Raw genomic sequence first — 22757 nt, 5'->3', positions numbered from 1 at the left:
AAACTCTGTGTTCTGGTCGTAGCCGAGTGTGTGTGAGTGTGTGTGAGTGTGTGTGTGTGTCTGTCCTGCAGGGCTGCTGCTGACAACACTATCAGCTGGACACTGGAGCTGACAGTGTTGGAACGGCCCCAGAGAAACCAGTCACACTGTCTGGCAGCACGTTGCCCTGTGTTTCTGTCACCACGACAAGACTTGGTTTAAAGGGATAGTTCAGTTTTTTTGAAGTGGGGTTGTATGAGGTACAAATGGCCACTAAGTATAATATCTGCAATAGAAAGGTCTCTGCCCCCCCCCTCATTGAGAAACACCGGCGCATTGCACTGCACCAAGGCACAGGCAGTACACTGTTATGAATGGGGGACGATTAATCAGCGTATATTCGCCGCCTACGAGAAGTTCTGTCTCAAAATAATACACCAGTTCAAGAGTACGATATAAAGTAAAAATTTGCAACACATCAGCTGGTCGGAAAAAAGTTTGTTTAATCTGGAACTCACCAACTCACTCCTCCGCAATGCGCTGGATCAATTTGCCTTTCAGCTGTTTGGCATCATAACTGCGGTTAGTTCCAGATAAAACTAACTTTTTTTTACCTCATACAACCACTTAAAAAAACTGAACTATCTTTTTTTTTTAAACAATATCTTTATTAAATTTTCATTTTATAGAAAGACATAGAAGAATAAATAACAACAGAGAAATGTGCAAAATGAAACGGAAGTGTACAAACATACAGCATTAGGTCAAATTCTTTTATAGTAAACATACTTGGTCCAACAGTACCAACAAAATGAAGCAAAAATGAGGTCAGAGGATCTCTTCAATGAAAGCGCATAATCATGAGTCCATAGAAGATACATTGGGAAAAAATCTTGCACTGTGCTCTCTACAGAGGTAAACAAGAAGTTAGTTTACACTAGTACATATTTTAGTACACACTCACATCCCTAGTTCAAACTGAGCAATGCTTTCCGTTTAAACGTGTACACGGTAGCGTCGCTGGACCCCCCACCCACCCGGCGGCTACTCTCACTTTGATTGGCAAAAGCGTCATAACTGGAAGAGTTGCGAGCGTGACATCTGACACGAAATCAAACCCTAAAAACCCAGCGGCAGCAGCGTCCACTGATCTGTACTGAGACTGTTGTTATACTTTCACATGTGCTAAATGACTGCTGTGTGGAAAACCGCGCTGTGGTCCGTCATCGTAATCGAGACCCTGTCATTCCAGGGCGCCCTGCCCAGCCCCCCAAAAATATATGTAGCCTATAAAAAATATATGTATAAAAAATTGCGTATCGTTTAGAGATCTGGCTACACAATGGTTTACTAGCTGTCGGCGCCATCAAACTTTCTCGCCAAAAAAACAAAAAATGCGTGTATCGTTTAGGGATTTTTATTAAATGTTTACTGTTTCATTTCATGTAAATGTTTACATGCATACACTGACACACCCCTTAGTTTGTACTATCCCTTTAACCTGTCACACTGTTGCCCCAGCAGAGCTATGTGTACTGTGGGCCAGCTTAGAAAACGCAACTAAGGGGCGGTGCGTGGCGCAGTGGTTAAAGCGGCTGCCCCATGTAGAGGCTACAGTCCTCAACGCAGACGTCCCCGGTTCGAGTCCCGCATCGGGCAGACCTTTCCTGCATGTCATTCCCTCTCTCTCTGCCTCCCCCTTTCCTGTCTATCTCACTGTGCTATCAAATAAAAGGCCAAAAAGCCAAAAAAATATACTTTAAAAAAAAAGAAAAGAAAATGCAACTAACATATTTTACGCTCTTCTCCACTGATGTATCAACTCGCAGGCTTTTATGGGGCAGCCATAGCGGGTAGCAGGAACCCTACTGTTCGCTGTAGCTGGTATAACAGACCCCTCCCATCGCTCCGTCACAGTACCCGCAGTCTTTTGAACCCAACGTACAGAAAAGCTGGTTTCTGTTTCATGCCACTCAGACGCACGCCTCCTCACCCTGTCTCACTTGACCGACCTGACACCGGTCACACGCCAACCATCTGCAGTTCACCGCTGACTCGAGAGGACTTTCCATCTCCACAAACCAAGAATAGCTCGGTGATGCCCCGCCACCAGATCGCAGAGAGCTGCAGCGCTTTTTAAAAAAATGTGCTGCCTTATCAATATCAACCAACGGCCCGCGACGCTGACGAGGGCCGGAGGTGTAGTCACGAGTAGATCCACCATGTGTGCAGGCCAGTTCTCCCAGGCCTCTCCTGTGTGTGGCTGTCAAACAGGTTCCACTCTACCTTTGTGAATATAGTGTATTTTCTAGCTTCATTTTCTGATGCCACAAACGTTTATGACTTTGGCGGTTGTTACTCAGGGTGGAGCTGATTTTTCTTTGCACTTTTTTTTTTTTTTTTTTCCTGTGTTACAGCAAGTGCTGGCATAGCTGCTGATTGCATAAGTCCATCAGTAAGAGTGTTTGGGATTCCTGGCATTTCTGGTCACACATTCTTATTCCCACATCTCATTGTTAAACACTGTGTCGCTGAGAGAGGCCGGACACGCAGCGGCCCCGCTGGTCGAGCCGCCTTCCCCTCCAGGTTGTTCTTGTTGTCGTGTTCAGGCACGCTCCTGCACATTTTTTTTTAGTTTTAGGACTCCCCTCACAGTTTAGATGGCTCGGTAGATATGCCGGGAATTCGATGACATCACTGAACCGTAGCAATGAAGGATAACAAACATTAACTGAGTGAAAGTGAAGGACGTTAAGGACGGTATCCAGCAGAGACAAACGTGTCCGAGTTGTGAATGTGTGAGAAGAGTCAATAAGCCGGTTGAATTTCCCCATCAGCAGTAAGATGCTATGTGTGTAATCTTATCTGGCTGAGGGATGAGCTCACTGCAGATCAAACAGTGTGACGAAAGAGCCAGCGTTCATTGTCATTTTCTGTTGATTGCGCCTCTGCAAGTCGAAATTCCTGGGAAAATCCATATCTGAGAGCAGAACGAGGCCTGAAACCGGCCCGATCCGGTCGGTTTCCGTGTCACTCACTTCTGGCCTGCCATTGTTCCCCCCCTGATAAACCTGGAACTAACAGGTACTTCCCTGTCACAATAACAACCTTATCCACTATCTTGCCCATGTAAATGAACCTTTTGTGCATGTTGTGTACGCTGATTTACATTGTTCTAGGACAAATTAGTCATTGAATTGTTGTCGAGATGACAATTTCTTCCCTTGACAGTATGGCCAACCTCAGACATTCCATGGGAAACACCCATGACTCCCCCATAGTTTAGGGAAGTCTTGTTTAGTTCTCTTGAAGATGAGCCGAGGTGGAATCTTTTTGAAAGCACAGGACAACAACAAAGAGACGGGCTGGTTTTAGAAAAACAAATTACAGGTAATTTAAGGCTACTATTGATTGTTTGTTTTTTTTTGTCAAAATATCTGCTTGTTATTATCTTGATGGGGAGAGAGGAGTCCCATGGTTGTCTGTGTCAAAGAGAGAATCTGGACATTTTGGACATTTTTAAAAGCAAACTGAAGACCTACCTTTTTAGCCTGGCTTTTAACTGAATCTTATTATTTTTATCATTATAAAACATTTAATTTATATTAAAGCAGAAGTAAGCGGAATATTTGTGTTAATATAAGTCTTAAATAGTTATATCTTCCAACAGCAATCACTTACATAGAGTGTTTGGACCGAAACACGGGTCTGTCAGTCCCTCTGCTCTGCTCTGAGCCGAGGAGAAAACTTTTCTCGTATCCTACAGTTTTTATCCAATGAGGAGAGAGAACGGCATGAAGGGCTGTGTGTGCAGCCAAGGGATGCGCGTGAATGTGGTGACGTCGGGACGAGGACTGTTATGGTGCGTTCAAGGCAGCCCGTAACTCGTGTTTTTCCGACCTGTGAAGTCGTACCAGTTCGATCTGGTACGACTTCACGGGTCGGAAGTTACGAGTGGCCGTTATAGTGCAGTTTCACAGGTAAAACAGGTCGGAAAAACACGAGTGGGTTGCCTGGAACGCTACAAAGTCGTAAGTTGTGACTTGAAGCTGTAATTTACGGTTTCAAAAGCCTACCTGGAACGCAGCATTAGCCGAAACGACCGGATCACTTACTTCTGCTTTAATTTATTTTTTCATTCTATTTTAATTCATTCATTCTTGTTCTATTTTATCCTATTACACCTATCTACAGTATTTTAGTTCATTTTATGTCTCTAAAATCCAATGTTCTAAAATTGTGTGAATGCGTATGTGTGTCTCCCAATATGTGTCCCCTATGTTCCTTGTTTTTATCATGTGAAGCACTTTGAGCTGCTGTGGGCATGAAAAGTGCTATACAAATAAAGCCTGATTGATTGATTGATTGATTGATTGATTGATTGATTGATTGATTGATTGATTGATTGAAAGGCTTTGCTCCCAAACCTAAAGCTGGTAGATGTAGTCTTATAAAGATAAATCCTGTCATGTGAGAACTTGGAACTTTTTAATATAAAATCTTCTGTTAATCATTCAGTTCATGAGCTCTAGTTTTATGTTACTTTAGTAGTGTACAGTGTTTTGTCTGTGTGTCAGGTGGGAGTGTGGCTGTTTTCACCCATGTCTGTTTACAGCAGCATTACTGAACTAATTTGCACCATCCCTCCACTGTGGTGTGGTGGAGGGTTGGGTCATGGGCCGGGGACACAGCCATTAAATTCTGGTGCAGATTCAGGAATTTAAAACATTTTCAACTGTTACTCAGGAAATTTTGTTTTTGATTTTGATGGAAAAAGTTTGAGTTTCAAAATGTGATGGTAGTTGTGGGACATTTTTTGTGGGACTTTCTAATTTTTAATAAGAACATGAGGAAAACCAGTGTTGTGTTGCCTAAAACCAACCAAATGCTGATTTGATCGTTCTGACAGGATATCGAGCTCTGGTATTGGACGAGCTGCTTCGTTCAGGAAGACGCGTCACTCATGTGTTGTGCGCTAAATACGTGACATTCCTGAAGTATGGAGACACGAGGTTGACATCAAGGTTTTGCAATGTGCACCTGTCAGAAAAAGAAGAGATGCCCCCAACAGCAACGTAAAGAATTCAGCTCACTGGAACCGGTTCTCGGTCTCCATCTGTGTTTACAGTATAGTATTGAGGTGCGGATCCTCAGCCCTGGTTAAAGGGCAGTCCGTCTCCTCCGCTCCTAGCCGGCCTCCCCTCAGATGGGTTGAAAGACCGCCTGTTCAATACACATTGGTGTATTAGCTCAGCTTGTTCGATACTGAGTTGATTCTACATCTTGGCCACAACCAGACCGCACAATATTTGGTTCCAGGGCAGAGATGGTTAATCTAACTGTCTGAACAGACAGCCTTAAACATCACTGCAGTTCACATAATTGTGATGTTCATTCCCATTGTGACCCCTGACAAGTAGCTGCTGTGGAAACAGCCCCCGGGTGTGTGTTTAGGGCTCTAGTGTCTGTTCACCAAGTTGAAAAGCCACAATTAATGAGGTTGGAGGGAAACGTGTGATTAGGACACAGACTGCAGAGAAACTCTCAAAGTGCCGCAGCATGTGTTGAAGGCTGTTTCTGATGCTGATGACCCCCTCCCCCCACGCTTTCCACATGGGCCTTTTGCATCACTCTTTACATACAGTATGTATATGTGAGGGGCAGTTCTACTGTAGCTCTCATTTACCATCAGCAGATTCCTTGTATCGCCCTCAGGAGCTGTTTTGTTGAGCGTCGTCTCTTTGCCTCACTCTCTTTAGCTGCTTTTTACACTTTGTGTTCATCATAGGGATGTTTTGGTATTTTATTTTCTAGATGCAAAACCATTAAATAAAATTCCCCATCTTTTGACTTGGATCTAAAAGGAGCTAAGAAAAATTCAAGAGCACAAAACTGTCTGAACATTAGATGTCATCCGTTTCCAGTACATTTAGTGGTCTTAAATACACAGTAAGTGTTGAGGTCAGCAAAATACACTGTGTTAGTGTGTTTATAATCACTACAGTTAATGAGAGAAGATACAAAAAAAGGCTTTTCCTTTCTTTTTGTTCTCTTTGCTGAAGAATGATTCTATCTTTGCAACAGTCAGTGCTGTTGTGTTTGTTAATTATGGACAACAAACTCTGCCACAAGTCATTTTAAATGAAAGTGTGCGTGTGTGGTATTGACATTAATTCGTAGCATTGTTGCAATTGCAGTTTCAGCAGCAGAGGAACAGTCTAGTCTACCAAATTTGTTATCACAGCTTGTTATTATCCTTTATACACACAGCCAAAAGATAACTACATGTTCACATGGGTCTACAAGATTATGAATATGGCAGGGTTAGTATTATTGTAGCCGAGTGCCAAAAATGTCCTTCAGTCAGTCTTCAAACAGTCTGCAGAGACCAGGGACCTCTGCGTCCAGTCAGCCTGATGTGCCAGTCCTCTGTGTTGACTGTTTTAGGAAGCAGGAGCTGGAAACGCGTGACGTAGCTCAGCAGTGAGTCAAGGCAGCGCTGCTGATATGAGTGTATAATTTGGACCGAGGCAAATGAGCTGGTTCAGATGGAAAACGGTGACTCACGGTCCAGGCCTTTGTCACAGACTTGTGACACCGTGGACTCGGCGTCTGACTGCAGCTATGATCCCACCCCCCCCTCCGTCTGCTCTGTCTGAAGCCCTCTGATCCGAGCTGGAGCTGCCGTCTTCTCACTGTCACCTGACACTCAACTCTGAGTGAAGAAGTCTGGCCCACAGCTCTGACACCGCGGCTGCTCTGTGGTGAAACCTCCTCCTGACACTGAGGCGTTTGGTCAGGACGGTGCTGGACCAGTTAAAGCTACAAAAAGACATAAATTAGAAGGAGACTGAGGTGGAAGCAACGTCCTGTCTTATAAATGAATGTCTGCATTCATTTTGTAGGAGCTGGCTCCACTACCAGCTGCCATATCTATACTTTCTGTCTGTCTGCGGATGTTGTGATGTCCCTTTGACAAAGGCTTGTCAAGAAGAGGAGGAAGCAGCATTTTTGGATGGATAACTGTGTGACTGGCTTTAGCTATCTACAGAATGCACTTGTTGAGCCACTCTTGATATAGCTTGTATTTTTGCAGATGCACAGACAGGCCTGTATGGAAACTTAAAAAGTGAATTAATACATAACCTCCACAGGCAAGTGTTACTAGGCAGGTAAACAAATGTTTAAGACGACATGTTCTTACACAAGTAGTGGTCGCTCCCTGAGGACAGCTCAGTGTGTGTGTGTGTGTGTGTGTGTGTAGCAAGTAGGTGAGAGAGAGATGGAAAGAGCAGTGAAATGTGTTTTGAAGTAGTGGAGTAGTAGTATGAAGTTTAAAAACACAGCAGCAGCGTTCACTGATCTGTCCTGAGACCGTTGTTCTCTCACCTCCTAACGAGGTGCAGACGAGTGAGTTTGGAGCTGACGAAAGGAGAGAAAAGAGAGAACAAGACGATGCGGCTGTAACCGCGGTGATGTGAGTGTGACGACCCCACCCACACTGAGGAGGAACTGTGAAGGACTCGGCTGTGATGGGAAAGGATCTAAACAGAGTCGAGTAGAGCAGTAACTGGGTAGTGGAAAGGGCTGCAAAGTAATGGTAACTGGTAGTGGAAACCCTGCTTTACATTGTTTTAACAAAGAGAGTTATCTTAAGCTAATAAGTCTACCTTTTCTCCGCTAAGTCGTTGCCTTATTTTCCAAGACGACTCTCCTCTGACTCTCTGACCTGGTGCCTGGGTGCTTAACTTAAACTTAAAAGACCTTTATTGTCCTTACGGAAATTTGTGCCGCTCCACAATCCCAATGCTTGACGTGATGTCACTTTCATGGCTGCGCTCTTGCGAGTAATTAACCTGAGCAAGATGGTTATCTGTAGTTTACCCAGTGCAGGACTCTACTGTGAAGGTGGAAACATGCGGAGGTGGTGTATTTGCAGCAATTAAAAAGTCCTAAATGAATGTAGAGGAAACACTGTGAGGTAGAAGTTAGCTGTATGGAAGTGCAGTGAATTAATGCTCCAACTCCTGATGACCCAAACCAGCTTAGGCTCCAGATTGCCCCTAAAATTTGAGACTGTGCAAGTAAATCTTTCTTCTTGCACATGTGCAATCAGTAAAGTTGTTGTTTTTTTGTTTGTTTGTTTTTTAACACAGATGAAATGTGGAAGGGGCAACTCAAAGAATGTGGATTATGTCATTACAGGTGGCAGACTGAATGAAAAGGAAATGTGAATATTTGCTTGGCAAGTGTGCGCCCCTAAATCTTCTGCTTGTGCTCCTAAAATGTTAAGTTAAAGGCCAGTCCATCGTGCTCCGAGTCAGAACTGTTAGTCTGGAGCCCTGCAGCTCTGGTTCCTGCCTCCGTCTGTCCTCGGTCTGGACCAGGACTCGGTCTCTGCCGTGCTTCCTGACCGTGACTCTGCCCGGCGTCTATCTGAGAGAGTCACCACCACATACCGCTGCCTCCATGTGACAGAGATTAGCCAGGCTGCTGTGGAGCCTATAGGCACCGGGTTACCACTGATAAATGTTGTCTCTCACACAAGCTCCCTCACTCTTTCCTGTTGCCTCATGATAGTTTTCCTCTCTTTGTCTCCCTCTCCCTCCTTCCCAGTCCCTCTGTCTGTCTCTGAAGTGGCCTCTATGGTAACCGCCTTTATGTGTGGCAGGTGTTTGGGCTTCTCAGATGGGTTGACTGTGTGTGTGTGTGTGTGTGTGTGTGGGGGGGGGTTACAGATGACAATGAGTGAAGTGCCAGACTGTAGAATTCCTCTCTTCCTCATCATCAGTCTTTTTTAGAGAAAACAGTCGACTACCTGAGGCTCCATAGATTCCAGGCCGTGGTCCCACTTTCCACTGACACTGGGAACGCGCTGCCTGCGTTGTGTGAGGCTGGGGACTGGCATTGTGTGTGTGTGTGAGAGAGTTTCACTGATTGCTGGATTTCCATGTGTCATTAATTTTTTTTTTCTTTAGAAAGTGGCTCTTTAATTTCTCTGTCTCTAAATGCAGCTGCAAACATGCTTAACAGATTAATTGTGTTTTTTCATTTCTGTGACACACGGATTCAGTCAGCATGGGAAACTATAATGCAAAGTGTCAGTTTTATGTTGTGTTACTACTGTGATGTCAAATAGGCATTAAATGATCAAGTGTTTGTCTGTCTAAGTTTGATGGGACATGTGTGTCACACAACACGGGCAGTGTGTCCACTCTAACCCAATAACATGCATTGAAATAAAACTCAAGCTTTTTCTCTGGCTGTGATACATCCAATGTGTTCCTGGCCTCAGTCTTAGCATCAGGGTGTGAAGGTGGACACTGTCAGGAGTCATAATACACATTTGCACACATTTGGATGACAAACGCAAGGGTTATTCTACAGGTTGTCATGGTAATGTCACTATAACGCCCCAAGTGATAACGGGCACTAATTGTGGAAGTATGAACTGAAGGTTCAACCTTTTTAACTCGCTGCTCCTTTTCTTCCTCCCTCCCTCCTTCCTCCCCTCTGCCTCCTCTCTCCTCCATGCAGTGTGCGTCAGTGAGCCTGCAGGCTCCACGCTGGTGCTGAGACAAGATGAAGAGGTTCAGGCGACACGGCCAGGAGTCCCAGAGAGATCGACTCAAACAGGAACTCTTCCAGTTCAACAAGGCAAGTGAGCCCTGACGGGACACACAGGTCTGAGGTGAAACTATAGTTCATGATGCATCACAACAGGTGATGGGGAAAATAAGCACTAAACTAGCAGTAGTTTGAGTAGTGTTTGTAATCTGGCTACTGCAGCAGCAGCTGCTGTGGGACATGAACTCCTGATCCTGACTGACAGGCAGAGCACAGCTTTCTCTCACAGCTACTGTAATGAAGTTACTGCATTAATTCAAACACCTCCCATTTCAAATTAAAAGCCCTCCAGCTTATCAATGATGCATCCCAGATGCATTCTTAAAAGGGAAATATATCATGGTTAAAGGTAGAGTCTGGAGGTTTTTGCTCAAAAATAAATGCTAGACTTATACATATTAAATCCATCTTAATCATTACCTATGGGCTTCTAGTCCTGTGTGGTGGTGACGGGTCTGCAGAGCCCCCTCCCCTGCCTGCATTTTGGTTTTTTGCTTTGTTTTGTTGTGCACAGCGACGTTTCTGGGTGGAGAGTCATGTTTTCTCTCCAGCCAGTGACAGAGCTCAGGTGAAGCTCCGTGCAGCAGAGTAGGAGGGCTGCTAGCCCCGCTAGCTGTCCCGGATGCTAGTGGGTGCTAGCGGCGGATGCTATCCGCCACCGCTAACACCCGCTAGCTTGACGTTAACTTCCGATGGCTGTAGCGGCTAGCAACCAGCGCTAGCACCCGCTTCCCAGCTCACCACAGCGGCCCTCCTACTGGTTACAGCATCATTCCAGCCCTGACTCGGACTGTATTTCCTTTTCTTTGCAGTCCTGACTAGTCCTGACTGCTGCTGCTACTGCTATCAGGGGCAGGAGGCTGCACAGTTCAGCCCGAGAGGAGGGGCCCAGATTTAATGTTTTGTTTACAAACTGCAACGAATAAACCTCCAGACTCTACCTTTTAAGCTAAAAATCTTGCATAGTTTCTCTTTAACACAGCTTTTATTGTTGTTCTGATGTGAAGTGTATGGTCTCATGTTTTTCTTTTGGACTGAGCCACACAAAGTGATCCTGATGGCCAGTCCAACTTTGAAGCATTCTGTAGTGCAAACAAAATGTCAGTCCATTTCTGATTTTATTGTTATCTATAATATTTACGTTTATAAATAATTGTAGTGGCTCTTTGAAAGTGGTGCTATTGTGTAATGATTCTGCGACCTTTTGTTGTGCATGATCATATCCTCTATATCTTTGTGGGAGGAAAAGGCAAGCCACTAAAGTCAGACCAGGAAACCATATAGCAGATTAATACCTGGTATTGTTGTACCAAATTCCCTCTTTGTGTATCTATTGACATAATTTATTTGTTATTTATCATCACACAAAGAAGACCATTAATACTATAAATAACCCTCCACTATAAGCCTGTATTCATTGAGGAGTATCAAACTCAGGCTGGTCAAGCTTCATAATAACTTGCAGAAAACTATACCAGTGGGTTTAATCTCCTGTGGTTATCTTTTTTTTTTTTTTTTAAAGTCTATTCTTTTAGTAAATGATGCAGACGATATGAAGAACTTGTTTGCTTTGAATCTTGTGTGCATTGGTGTGGTTCTCCAACGAGACAAGAGCTGCTCTTCACTGCACAGAGCTCAAACAGGAAGCTGCACTTTGTGTTTGCTCTTCACCCAGTGGTCCACAGCCTGGTGGAGCAGACAGGGGACTGATATTTAGCAGATCACTTCACAGCAGTGGGAGAGTGGGAATGGAAATCAGGTTTGAATATGATAATGTTTATGGTCTATAACACACAACCCTGACCAGTGCCTGTATATATTTTGGTCTCGGTGACTACAGACATATAGATCAGGCATGAGAATCACTCACCTTTCGGCGTAATTCGCCGTTTTGAAACCAAAATAGATGACCTACGTGAATTGTGCAGATCCGATGAGAAAATATTTTTGAGGGGGCGGGGGGGTCAAGTGACAAGTGATCGGGATTTGGATGTATAGATTACAAGAGCCTTGAATTGAGAAGAGAAAAAAAGTAGAAGAAGAGGAAAACACCCACAAGCGCGAGAGCACCTGATTGGGTTGTGGTTGTGAATTGTACTGTGCAGTCCAGAGCGGCGGCAGCGGTGACGCCGCTGCGTGGTTTCATTCTATAAACTACTGATAACAATTTCCCCCAAAAATTACAACTGGTCAAAATAACAAAAAAAGATGCAGTGTTTTCAGACCTCAAATAATGCAAAGAGAACAAGTTGATATTCATTTTTAAACAGACCACTAATGTTTTAATTTAGGAAGAGTTCAGATTAATATTGATGGAAATTTCAATTTTAATCCTGCAGCAGCAGGGATTGATTATTTACTGATGCATAATAGTTCTAAGATTTTCTATTAAAGTAAAGTCAATAATGACATTTTTTGTGTTCTCTTTGTATTTGGAAAAGTATCAAAAACATGTTGGTACCAATACCAGTACCAACATGTTGGTATCGTGACAACACTAATAACGTTATATAGCATAATGTGACCATACTTTATCATACACTCATACTGTCTTGTACTTCTTCTTGAATTTCTTCTCAAAATGCATCAGATTAATGCTTTCAAATATGAAATATTCAAATTTTTCTTCCGGGGGAGAATGCCCCCGGACCCCCCTAGAGGGGTCGTATCCTTCTCACCTTTTTCACCCATGACCTGTTTTCATGTCTGATTTCTATTTATGTTATGTGAGAAAATATATTAATATTATAAATTGTTTATATGTTACAAAATAATTAAGTATATACATTTATTTGTTTTGTTTTGTTTTATTTTGCACATGGCAGATAGATAGATAGATAGATAGATAGATAGATAGATAGATAGATAGATAGATAGATGGATGGATGGATGGATGGATAGATGGATGGATGGATGGATGGATGGATGGATGGATGGATGGATGGATGGATTCTGTTTCCTTCCGGGGTCAAGTGGACTCCATCAGGCAGAAACAGACTCTTGTTGTGAAACTTGAGGACGGGGTGTTGGATCATGTCAATAGAGGGTATGCGTTCACGTCACGTTGCCCTCGGCAACGCCCCGTTCGATCGGACTGAGTGGCAAAACAAGCGTCCCTCAACATGCTGGCGGATAGCGGTGGACTCATAAACTGGATGAAATATCTTATATGAAAACAAATTGATGTCAAAAGGAATCGACAACCAGCTCCCCAAAACCGTCTGCTCCACACTTCCTGTAACACACAGTGTGACCGCGGCACCTGCAGAGTGACTGACAGGCTCACTCACTGTTATGTTGCAGAGGGACGAGATTACAGCTGTTACTGTCGTCCTGACAGTGACTCCCGACACTAAAACACGAGCTGCTTTTATTCTGAAAAACTCTGACCAGTCAAACTGTAGGATGTGTTAGAGGACTAATTTATCTGTCTAAACATCATAACTATGACACCTGAAACTGTAAACACAGCTGATCGATCGAAAAAAATGACCGCTCCAGTGAATTTACTTTCCGTCATTGAGAACAGCTTCTTAAATGTAACTCAGTCAAAGTAAGACGTATCCTCAAGATTTTTAGCAGCTCTGTTAGGTCATGCATGCTTTACATGCTGGCAAAGCTAGACATGTCAGACTTGTGTGGGCTCGGAGAAAATCGCTTCGTTACCTGCTCGTTTTTAAACTTCGGCGGCTCTGCCACTCGTCTTTTTGCCACTCAGTGGACGTTCCACTGTGACTTCCGAGTACCGTGACGTCATGTGCATACCCTCTATATCATGCAGTCCAACCATCATTGCCATCTCACTGGAGATATCGCCCTACATCGTGTCTTTGTCTTTTTCTTTGTCTTTGGCCTTGGAGTTTCACTGCTGGTGGGACATCTCACTAGAGATATCACCCTACATTGTGTCTTTGTCTTTGGCATTGGTATGTCCTCAAGAGTTTCACTGCTGGTGGGCCACCTCACTGGAGATATCGCCCTACTTCGTGTCTTTGTCTTTGTCTCTGTCTTTGGCATTGGTATGTTCTCAATAGTTTCATTGCTGGTGGGCCATCTCACTGGAGATATTGCTCCACAGCGTGTCTTTGTCTTTGTCTTTGTCTCTGTGTGTATGTTCTCAGGAGTTTCACTGCTGGTGGGCCACCGCACTGGAGATATCGCCCTACTTCGCGTCTTTGTCTCTGTCTTTGGCTCTGTCTTTGGCATTGGTATGTTCTCAGGAGTTTCACTGCTGGTGGGCCGTCTCACCGGAGATATTGCTCCACAGCATGTCTCTGTCTTTGGCATTGGGAGGTTTTGGGGAGTTTCACTGTTGGTTGACCTTCTCACTGGAGATATTGCTCCACAGCATGTCTCTGTCTCTGCCCCTGTCTCTGTCTTCGGCATTGGGAAGTTTTTGGGAGTTTCACTACTGGTGGACCGTCTCACTGGAGATATCGCCCCACAGTGCATCTTTGTCTCTGTCTTCTCTGGAGAGGATCCAGGGCTTGTACTGAACCTTATTCGTTTCCTTGGTGGAGAGCTGGTCCCTCCACAGATGTCTGCATAAGGTCTTTTCCTCAAAGATCTTCTTGTCCATTCTTTGCTCGTTGTTTCCTTGTAGCTGGTTCCCTGTTGCTCATCTACATCCGTGGACATCCTCATCCTCTTACGTGGTGGAGAGGGAGTCTGTCCACGGATGGCACTGTAGGGTCTTTTCCTCAAAGATCTTCTTGGCCAGTCTTTGCTCGTCGTCTCCTTGTAGCTGGTTTCCTGTTGCTCATCTACATCCGTGGACATCCTCATCCTCTTACGTGGTGGAGAGGGGGTCTGTCCACGGATGGCACTGTAGGGTCTTTTCCTCAAAGATCTTCTTGTCCCGTCTTTGCTCGTCGTCTCCTTGTAGCTGGTTCCCTGTTGCTCATCTACATCCGTGGACATCCTCATCCTCTTACGTGGTGGAGAGGGGGTCTGTCCACGGATGGCACTGTAGGGTCTTTTCCTCAAAGATCTTCTTGTCCAGTCTTTGCTTGTCGTCTCCTTGTCGCTGGTTCCCTGTTGCTCATCTACTGTGGACATCCTCATCCTCTTACGTGGTGGAGAGGGGGTCTGTCCACGGATGGCTTTGTAGGGTCTTTTCAGCAGAGAACTTCTTTGAAAGACCCTTCTCCTTTTCCGCTCTGGAGAGGCGCATCCCAAGTTCTCTCTGCACACCTGAGAGATTTCAGCATATCTCCTCTTTCTTCTCTCTCGCAGCTTAATGAGAGCCATGCTAGAGATCTTATCCTTAGCCAGCGTCTCGCAGTTCTGATATTTGTTTAACAAGTTGTCAATAATGCACTCAGAAAGTCAACTAAACAACGTATCCTCTCTCTATTGTGCACGCAAACAAATATCAACTAATAAGACCGAAGTGTCTGACATACAGAGTTCTAGAATTTCTGATTCCTTGAACTTTTCATCTGTGATGTCATCATATCCCTTTATGATGGTGATGACATCATACAGTGATATGATAGTGATGATGACATCATAATGCATAATGTGATGAATGACCTTTAATGATGACATCATAAGGTGATGGCACTTTATGATGACATCACCCTCTCAAGGTTTTCTATGGGGGAGGGGGGGCAGTGGGTTAGCAATGTTACCTCTGCAGGCATGAAAATCACTCACCTTTCTGTGAAATTCGCCGTTTTGAAACCAAAATAGATGACCTACGTGAATCGTGCAGATCCGATGAGAAAATATTTTTGAGGGGGGGGGGTTAAGTGGCATGTGATCGGGATTTGGAGGTATAGATTACGAGAGCCTTGAATTGAGAAGAGAAAAAAAGTAGAAGAAGATGAAAACACCCACAAGCGCGAGAGCACCTGATTGGGTTGTGAATTGAACTGTGCACTTCGCCGCTGCGAAGTCGCTGCATTGTAATTTGAGCCGTTACAGCACGACCTGTCCATGTGCCTGCGTTTGTGTGTGTGCACCAGCGCACTAGAGAGAGACGGGCCGCCACAGACTCGTTAATTTATGCAAACACTGCTCGTTTTTACTAGCATGCATGCGCGCTTCTCTCTCTCTCTCTCTCTCTCTGTGTGAGTGAGTGAACAGAGAAAGAGCGCTATGCGGAGATGAAAAAAAAAAAAAGCATGGCTACTGTAGTACTGCTTGAATTTCTTCTCAAAATGCATCAGATTAATGCTTTCAAATTTGAAATATTCAAAATTTTCTTACGGGGGAGCATGCCCCCGGACCTCCCTAGAGGGGTTGGATCCTTCTCACCTTTTTCACCCATGACCTGTTTTCATGTCTGATAGATGCACCTGCCTACTGGAGAATAGCAAATTCTTCTACACAATTCAGTAGTAAGGAGGGACAACAACTGGATGGAGTGGAACAGATGCAGTGCACCATCACAGAAATCTAAAGCCTTTTGTCCTGTTGCAGACTTTCTCTGTCCACCTGCTGTTATCTGCAGCCTGTGTTGTTCCATCATCTCTGCTGTCACATTACAGAATCCAAATCAGAATCAGAAATGTTTTTATTGCCAAGAGCAGCAACCGTCAGTTTACAGCACAAGGAACTTGATGTGGTGTCAGGTGCAGACACAAAAAGGTACAAAAAATAGTCAAAGGTAGCGATGAAACAAAAATTGGCTAAGGGACCTTTAAAAGTCCTTCATCGCTAATGCTATCCACCTCCTCAGCTTAAAGTCCCACTCCCGCGACCCTTTTCGGCCATTTTAAAACCAGCTCATTAGCCATGCACATTAGCAATGCACCTCTGGGGGGTGGGCGGAGACTGCGCTGCTCTGCACCCGATACATTCTAACTTCATTTATTTGTTTTTTATTGCTTATTTAAAAATATTTGTTTCAGTCTAATTCCTACTTCACTAGTATTATGTTTATCATGCACCAAACAACATTATAAGTAATTAATAAGTATTTATAACTTGTACAAATACATTGCAGTTCATAAAAATAATAATAATAAAAAAAGGTTGCAGTATCGTGATATTACCCGGAACCGTGATACTTTGTCTGGTATAGTACCGTGGTTACTCATTTTGGTATCGTGACAACTCTAGTACAATTACAGATTTAGCGCGTTTTACGTAAAACTCCACACTGGGATTCGATCCCAGACTGGTGCATAGTCCTTGCTCACAGTGCAAGCTGCTCTACCAGGTGAGCTATACCTATTATACCTTGACAGCTACACCGAGCTGTGAAGGCTTTCACCTCTGAGCCAGATGCAGAGCGGGGCGGGAGCTTGTAGCACTAGTGCCCTCCCCTGGAGCTGTGACACCCTCAACTCCAGTCTTCCTCAAACTGCCAGTTTGAGTCTGCCATTGGTTCACAGCAGTTTGAAGGCAGAAAAACTCTGAAATGCAATTTTGCACTTCCTTCTCTGCTGATAAGTGCTCTAACACAAGAAAAATGCCACAGGAACATGTGAAAAGCTCAAAAAACACGATTTTCACGGGAGTGGGTCTTTAACTAATTAGCGCACTAACATTGATTGGTCTCAACTGTTTTTTTTTCTCTATTTATTTATAATATTTGTTTAAATGTGTTTTTAACTGTTAATTAACTGTTCTCAATTCTCTAACAGTGTTTTTAACTGTGTTTCTAACAAAATGTGTATCTTTTTATGGTGAGCCAAAGGCAATTTTCCCACCTGGTGGACAATAAAGATTTATTGTAATTTAAAAAAAATAAAAAATAGAATAAATTAATACATTCAAGTGCAAAAACTCTGCATATGAGCTCCGTCTCATCCTCTCTCTCCCTCTCTCTCCCTCTGCAGACGGTGGAGCATGGTTTCCCCCACCAGCCCAGCGCTCTGGGCTACAGTCCCTCCCTGCAGCTGCTGGCCATCGGCAACCGCTCCGGGGCCATCAAACTGTATCCTTCACTGTAACTGCGAGTAAATAATTGTCAGGGAGGAATCCGAGCGTCGTGTTTGAACTTGAGGCAGGCCGCGCTAATGGAACGCCTATGACGCAGCTGAATCATATTGGCACCTGGGTTAGGTATTTCATTTTCCCACGCGTTGCTCAACACCGCCTGGCATTCGCAGACAGTGGAGTCTGTGTTGCCATAGTCCTTTTTCTCGCAACAATTATACTCATTGACTGTGCGGTGGAGCCGGTCGGTACACTGTCCCCATTGACACAGAAACACACACGGGTTGGGACGTCCACGGTAGCTTCTCTCATTAGGATAATCCTTTTCATCCAATGCATTTGACTGTTCCTGGAAAAAAAAGGTAAACCTGTGAATGAGTCAGAGTCAGAGCGGCCTCGGCTCTTTTTGTGCGGCGCACAAATCAGTCGATAATGTGGCGCTTTAATCGATCCCCGCAGGGACATTGTTGTTCCTCTACAATGAGGTCAGGAGCAGACACTGCAGCAGCTGGAGCTCACTGGTTGCTCAGTGACACTTGAGCATCATGGGAAATTGACTTTCATACCTCGTGTTGACAGATGGACTCATTTACTCAGTACACTCATGCCTGGATGATAAACAAAAAAAGAAGAAAAAAAAACATTGGCAAGTGATGGCTTTAACTTATATTTCAACTTTCTGCCTTCTGACCAATCAGCTGGCTGGAAACAGACTCATCATCCCATGGAGTTTTAACAAGATGATGGTGACGTTAATGATTTGTGTTTTGTTAAAACAATGTGTTACCGTTACTATTGAGATTGGAAATTCTATTTATTAGAAATATACTGTATTTCTAATTCCTATAATTTAAAACATTAATGTAACACCTAAAACACATAATCAATATATTTAGAGGCAAAAGCTACATATGGGTTGTATGAAGTTAGTGCAGGAAGGAATTGAACCTGTTCTCTTGTTTACGTAGGCACCCGTCTACCTGGTGTGCATTAGGTCATACTTGGTTTAACAGTGACTGAGTTTATGTAAACTATGCCAAGAAACAAATAAGCCTGAGCCAGCTGATAACAGAGAGGCAGACACACTGAGTTGAACACAGCCCTGGTGTGAGTCTATTCACATAAGGCACGGCAAGGCAAGTTTATTTTTATAGGCCAGTTTTACTAACGGTTTGTTATACACAGCATCATCACAGCATCCTCTGCCCTTAGACCAGGGGTGTCAAACGTGTGGCCTGCGGCCCAAATCCGGCCCGCCAGAGGGTCCAATCCGGTCCATGGGATGAATCTGCCAAGTATGAAAATAACATGGAAGACAGAAGAGGCTTATGTTGTTGAAATTACACTCTTTTTTTTTTTTTACACACTGGACCTTTAACACTAAAAAAAGGGAAGAATTTTTTTTATATAAAAGTTATTATGTTATTATTTTACTAGTCTGGTCCACTTGAGATCAAACTGCGCTGTGTCTGGACCCTGAACTAAAATAAGTTTGACACCCCTGTCTTACACCCTTACCGTGCGTTCACACCAAACGCGATGGAAGCGATGCCATCGCCCGTAACGCGAGCATCGCGCCGCTTGACATATTTGTCACATTTTTCACCATCGCTTCATCGCTTCATCGCGCTATGATGCAACCCACCTCCCGCTATTTTCTTTCTCTCCTCAACCATGGCTGAGAAATAATAATAAATATAAATACATATGAAATATTCACAAGGAGGAAGCTGTAGGTCCTCTGACCCTCTGCAGGCATTATCTTTTTTTATTACGACCGCGGTAAAAGTACGACGTCGTGTCATAAAGCTCCGGGAAACGGCCATGGATGTATATTATTGATCTGAGGAAAACACACACAGCCCCTGCGTTGTTTTTTTTTTTTTACACAGCCACAGGTTCTCTGTAGGAGGGTCTGGTGAGCGAGACTACAGCCACAGTAATCTTCTCCACCATGTTTTGAAATGTGTGTCTGCAGCTGTGCCGGTGACGTGGTTGAATATCAACACTGATTGGATGTCGCGGCACAGCGTCACGCGATGTCGCTTGAAAAGTTCAAATTTTTCAACTTCAAGCGATGGACGCGATGATGCGATGGCCGCGATGGACGCGTCATCGCTTCATCGCGTCGCTCGTATCGCCCGAAACGCGCCGCCCGACGCGCCATCGCGTGTCATCGCGCCATTTACATTGACTTTTAATGGAAAGTTGTGGCGTTCATCGCGTCCATCGCGTTTGGTGTGAACGCACCGTTACTTCGACTGAGCAAAAGCTCCCAAGAAAAAAGGAGAGAAACCTCAGGGTGAGCAACAGGGGGCAAGGGGGCAGTTGTCGGTCTGAGAAGTGAAGCTCACTTCTGCGTTCAAAAAACTGCAATCCCCTCGGCTGTCGCTGGGGGCTGGCTCCAGAAGGGAGCAACTCCAATTGAGCCCCATGTTAAAATAGCCGACTTTACAGCTTAAAAAAACATATTTACAGCCTGGTACATTTTATGTTTTTGGTCTCAACCGATAGTTTCTACCCCCTCACACACTCTGAGGGGGGTGAATTTTTTTTAAAGCTCTACCATTTTACTATTATTAGGTTTAAAATTCTGGCCAATTAGGGCGCGGAGACGTTGAGTGACAGGTCCGGAGACCGCTGCTTCGAGGCCAGTGGGCGGGCTCTCGGCCGGCTAACTGCCGCACCTCTCCAAATATGGCAAGTAAAATCCAACATGGCGCAGTTCAAACCCCCGTAGTAGCGGCACAAAACAGACTCCCCCAAACCAATGGGTGACGTCACGGGTGCTACGTCCATTCTTTTTACAGTCTATGGGGTTCCCTCACCCAGGATGGACAGACGTGCAATAGATGTTGCATACAGACAAGAAAACAGTTTACAACATGGAACATGGAATACGTTTGATTTTTCAGTCTAGGAGGAGCTGATGAAAGCAGTTTCAGGGGGGCAGGGTGGGTTAATACAGAGAACATCCAGTGTCTCCTTGACCAGTGTTCAGGTATGGAGCTCCAGGTGTGGAGTTCATGGGTCTACACGATGAGAACGCGGCCGTCACGCAGGTGCACTTCCTCCCCCACCAGGTACAGTAAGAACAGGAACACACTGTCTGACCTCTTTATCACAGAGCAACAATACAATGTGTCGTTGTCTAGCCACGTCCCAGTCCCCTCTGTGTGATACGTGCTGTATGGACTGATTGTGTGGCTCACGTCCAGGTTGAACTGGTGACCCTGCTGGATGACAACAGCCTGCACATGTGGACTTTAAGAGCCCACAAGGGACTTTCAGAGCTTCTGGAAATAGGACGCTTCATGCTCACAGGACCACCTGGGTAAAACACACACACACTCAAACATGTTCCTGTTTCTTGAACCTTTTTTAGCGTAGGGACGTTTATTTAAGAACTCGGGGATTTAACCTAGAAAGACATTAGTTCCTGTTTTGGTTTCTGGGCTGTGGTTTCTCCCCCGCTACACTCCCTCAGGAGGTACTTTTCTCAACAGCAAACCACAAGGTGCTTTCTACAACAGCAAATACTGACTGGTGTTCAATCATTTTATTCTTTTTTTTTCTTTTCTTTTTTTTTCAATTCTCTTTTTTTTATGATTTCCCATGGTTCACATGTTCATTCACATAACAATTCACCATTCTCATTCATTCATCGGTAAATTACAACTGAATCACACAGCAATATATTTGTGATTCCATAATTAAAGCCCGTGTACAGACTTTTCATTTAGTGTTGATTTTGGCGTCCCCTGTGGACGAAAGCGGCGGAATGAAGACTGCGTATCCCACTGTCATGAAGACGTTTGTCTGGCCAGCGCGTGTAGATTTACGGGACTTGCTTTTTTTTTTTTTAGCAGCGTAATGTATCTATTCGTATCGTTTCGTCAGTGGTCCGACCCGACCATGCCTTCCAGAGCTATAGAATTAGACTACTTAGAAATAGCGTATCTTCACACTGATGGGCTCCTTTGCTGTTGTAGGTAACAGAGACACATCAGCAGAAACCAGAGACTTTTGCGTATCCAGTTAAAAGCTCCGTACAGGGACTTTAATACAGATATGAATGAGTGGTCCTCCCTCAAGATGAAATGTATAAAATACAAAATTAAGAATGATACAAAAGGGTTAAAAAGGGAAAAAAATGTGGGGGGGACGGGACATAAGACATGGCATCAGATAAACAATGGTGTATTGATGGTGTATTGATGGTGTGACATACATAATGCATCTTTTCAAAAACAGGAACATTTTATATTTTGTCACTTCTCCTCAGCGCTCCCCCAAGTGTGACCAGAGTGACGGCAGTGCTGGCCCACTCCTCAGGGGAGCTGCTGCTGTTGGGGACAGAGGGAGGACACGTCTTCATCGTCGAAGTCCCCGGCTTCAGAGAGCTGGAGGAGAGGAACATCAGTCTGGACCAGGTCTCCAGCAGGTGAGCAAACACTTCCACTTGACTCATTTCATCCTGGTGACACACCGTGGCCTCGATGAGGTGTAATGATGCACGATTGATGCAGTTGGAGAACGCACCGGTACCAATAAAAACAAATGTGCAGGAAAAATGCAAGTGTAGGAATAAAGCTGCTCAACCTCTTTATATGTTGCCACAGTCCAGCAGCTGTTGGTGTCAGAGCGGTGGGTGTGTGTGTGTTGAGCAGAACATTGCATCAGGCTGCAGTCTGTCTCTTCATGCTGAACCACATATTTTTCCAGTCTGGCATGTGAGCGTTTAATTACAGTATTTCTGCTGTCACAGCTGAGAGCAGTTAATAACAATAGGCTGCAAATCAACAGCATTTACAGCAGAGCATTTATTATAGCGGCATGCGTGCGATCTCGCAGGCCCACCAGATTGCGCTCGTGTGAAAGAGGTTATTCATCACAGTAATTGAGTCTGCCCAGCAGCAGCAGCAGCAGCAGCACATGTTGACTTGACGTGTATTGTTTGTATTGGGACCTTTTGGAAAGCACAAACCTGCATTTGCAGAATGTGGAGGCTCCAGATCACAGGCGACACTTTTCTTTTCTACTCACTGTCCCGACGCGTTCGGCTCCACCGCTGCTCACTTACCAAGCTGCTCTACTGCCATCCAGTGTGGTCGCTCTATTGAGCTGCAAGCAGAACGATGGGATGTTCAGGCTTTTTACAGTTTGTCCAGTCAAACTCTGTCTCTCAAAGGATTTAACAAGCATTTAGCTGATATGCTGCACACAACTGGAACAAACTACCAGCAGAACTGAAATCAGCC

General features: G+C 44.5%; 1 protein-coding gene across 3 annotated transcripts in view; it reads left to right on the top strand.

The window, feature by feature from the left end:
- llgl2 (LLGL scribble cell polarity complex component 2) overlaps positions 1 to 22757 on the top strand; it is a 49188-nt gene that overhangs the window by 5551 nt on the left and 20880 nt on the right. For all 3 annotated transcript variants that reach the window (XM_085762468.1, XM_085762466.1, XM_085762467.1), the window contains exons 2-6: positions 9517 to 9636; positions 17397 to 17494; positions 20498 to 20579; positions 20715 to 20830; positions 21782 to 21940. In XM_085762468.1, the coding sequence (XP_085618594.1) occupies positions 9562 to 9636; positions 17397 to 17494; positions 20498 to 20579; positions 20715 to 20830; positions 21782 to 21940 (530 nt within the window). In that variant the 5' untranslated portion in view covers positions 9517 to 9561. The remainder of the gene's footprint in view (positions 1 to 9516; positions 9637 to 17396; positions 17495 to 20497; positions 20580 to 20714; positions 20831 to 21781; positions 21941 to 22757) is intronic.

The sequence above is a fragment of the Trachurus japonicus genome, chromosome 19, assembly GCF_045865225.1.
Source record: "Trachurus japonicus isolate A0001 chromosome 19, Traja_1.0".
Lineage (NCBI taxonomy): Eukaryota > Metazoa > Chordata > Actinopteri > Carangiformes > Carangidae > Trachurus > Trachurus japonicus.
The sequence above is the reverse complement of the archived record's forward strand: the minus strand, read 5'-3'. Positions and strand labels throughout refer to the sequence as shown.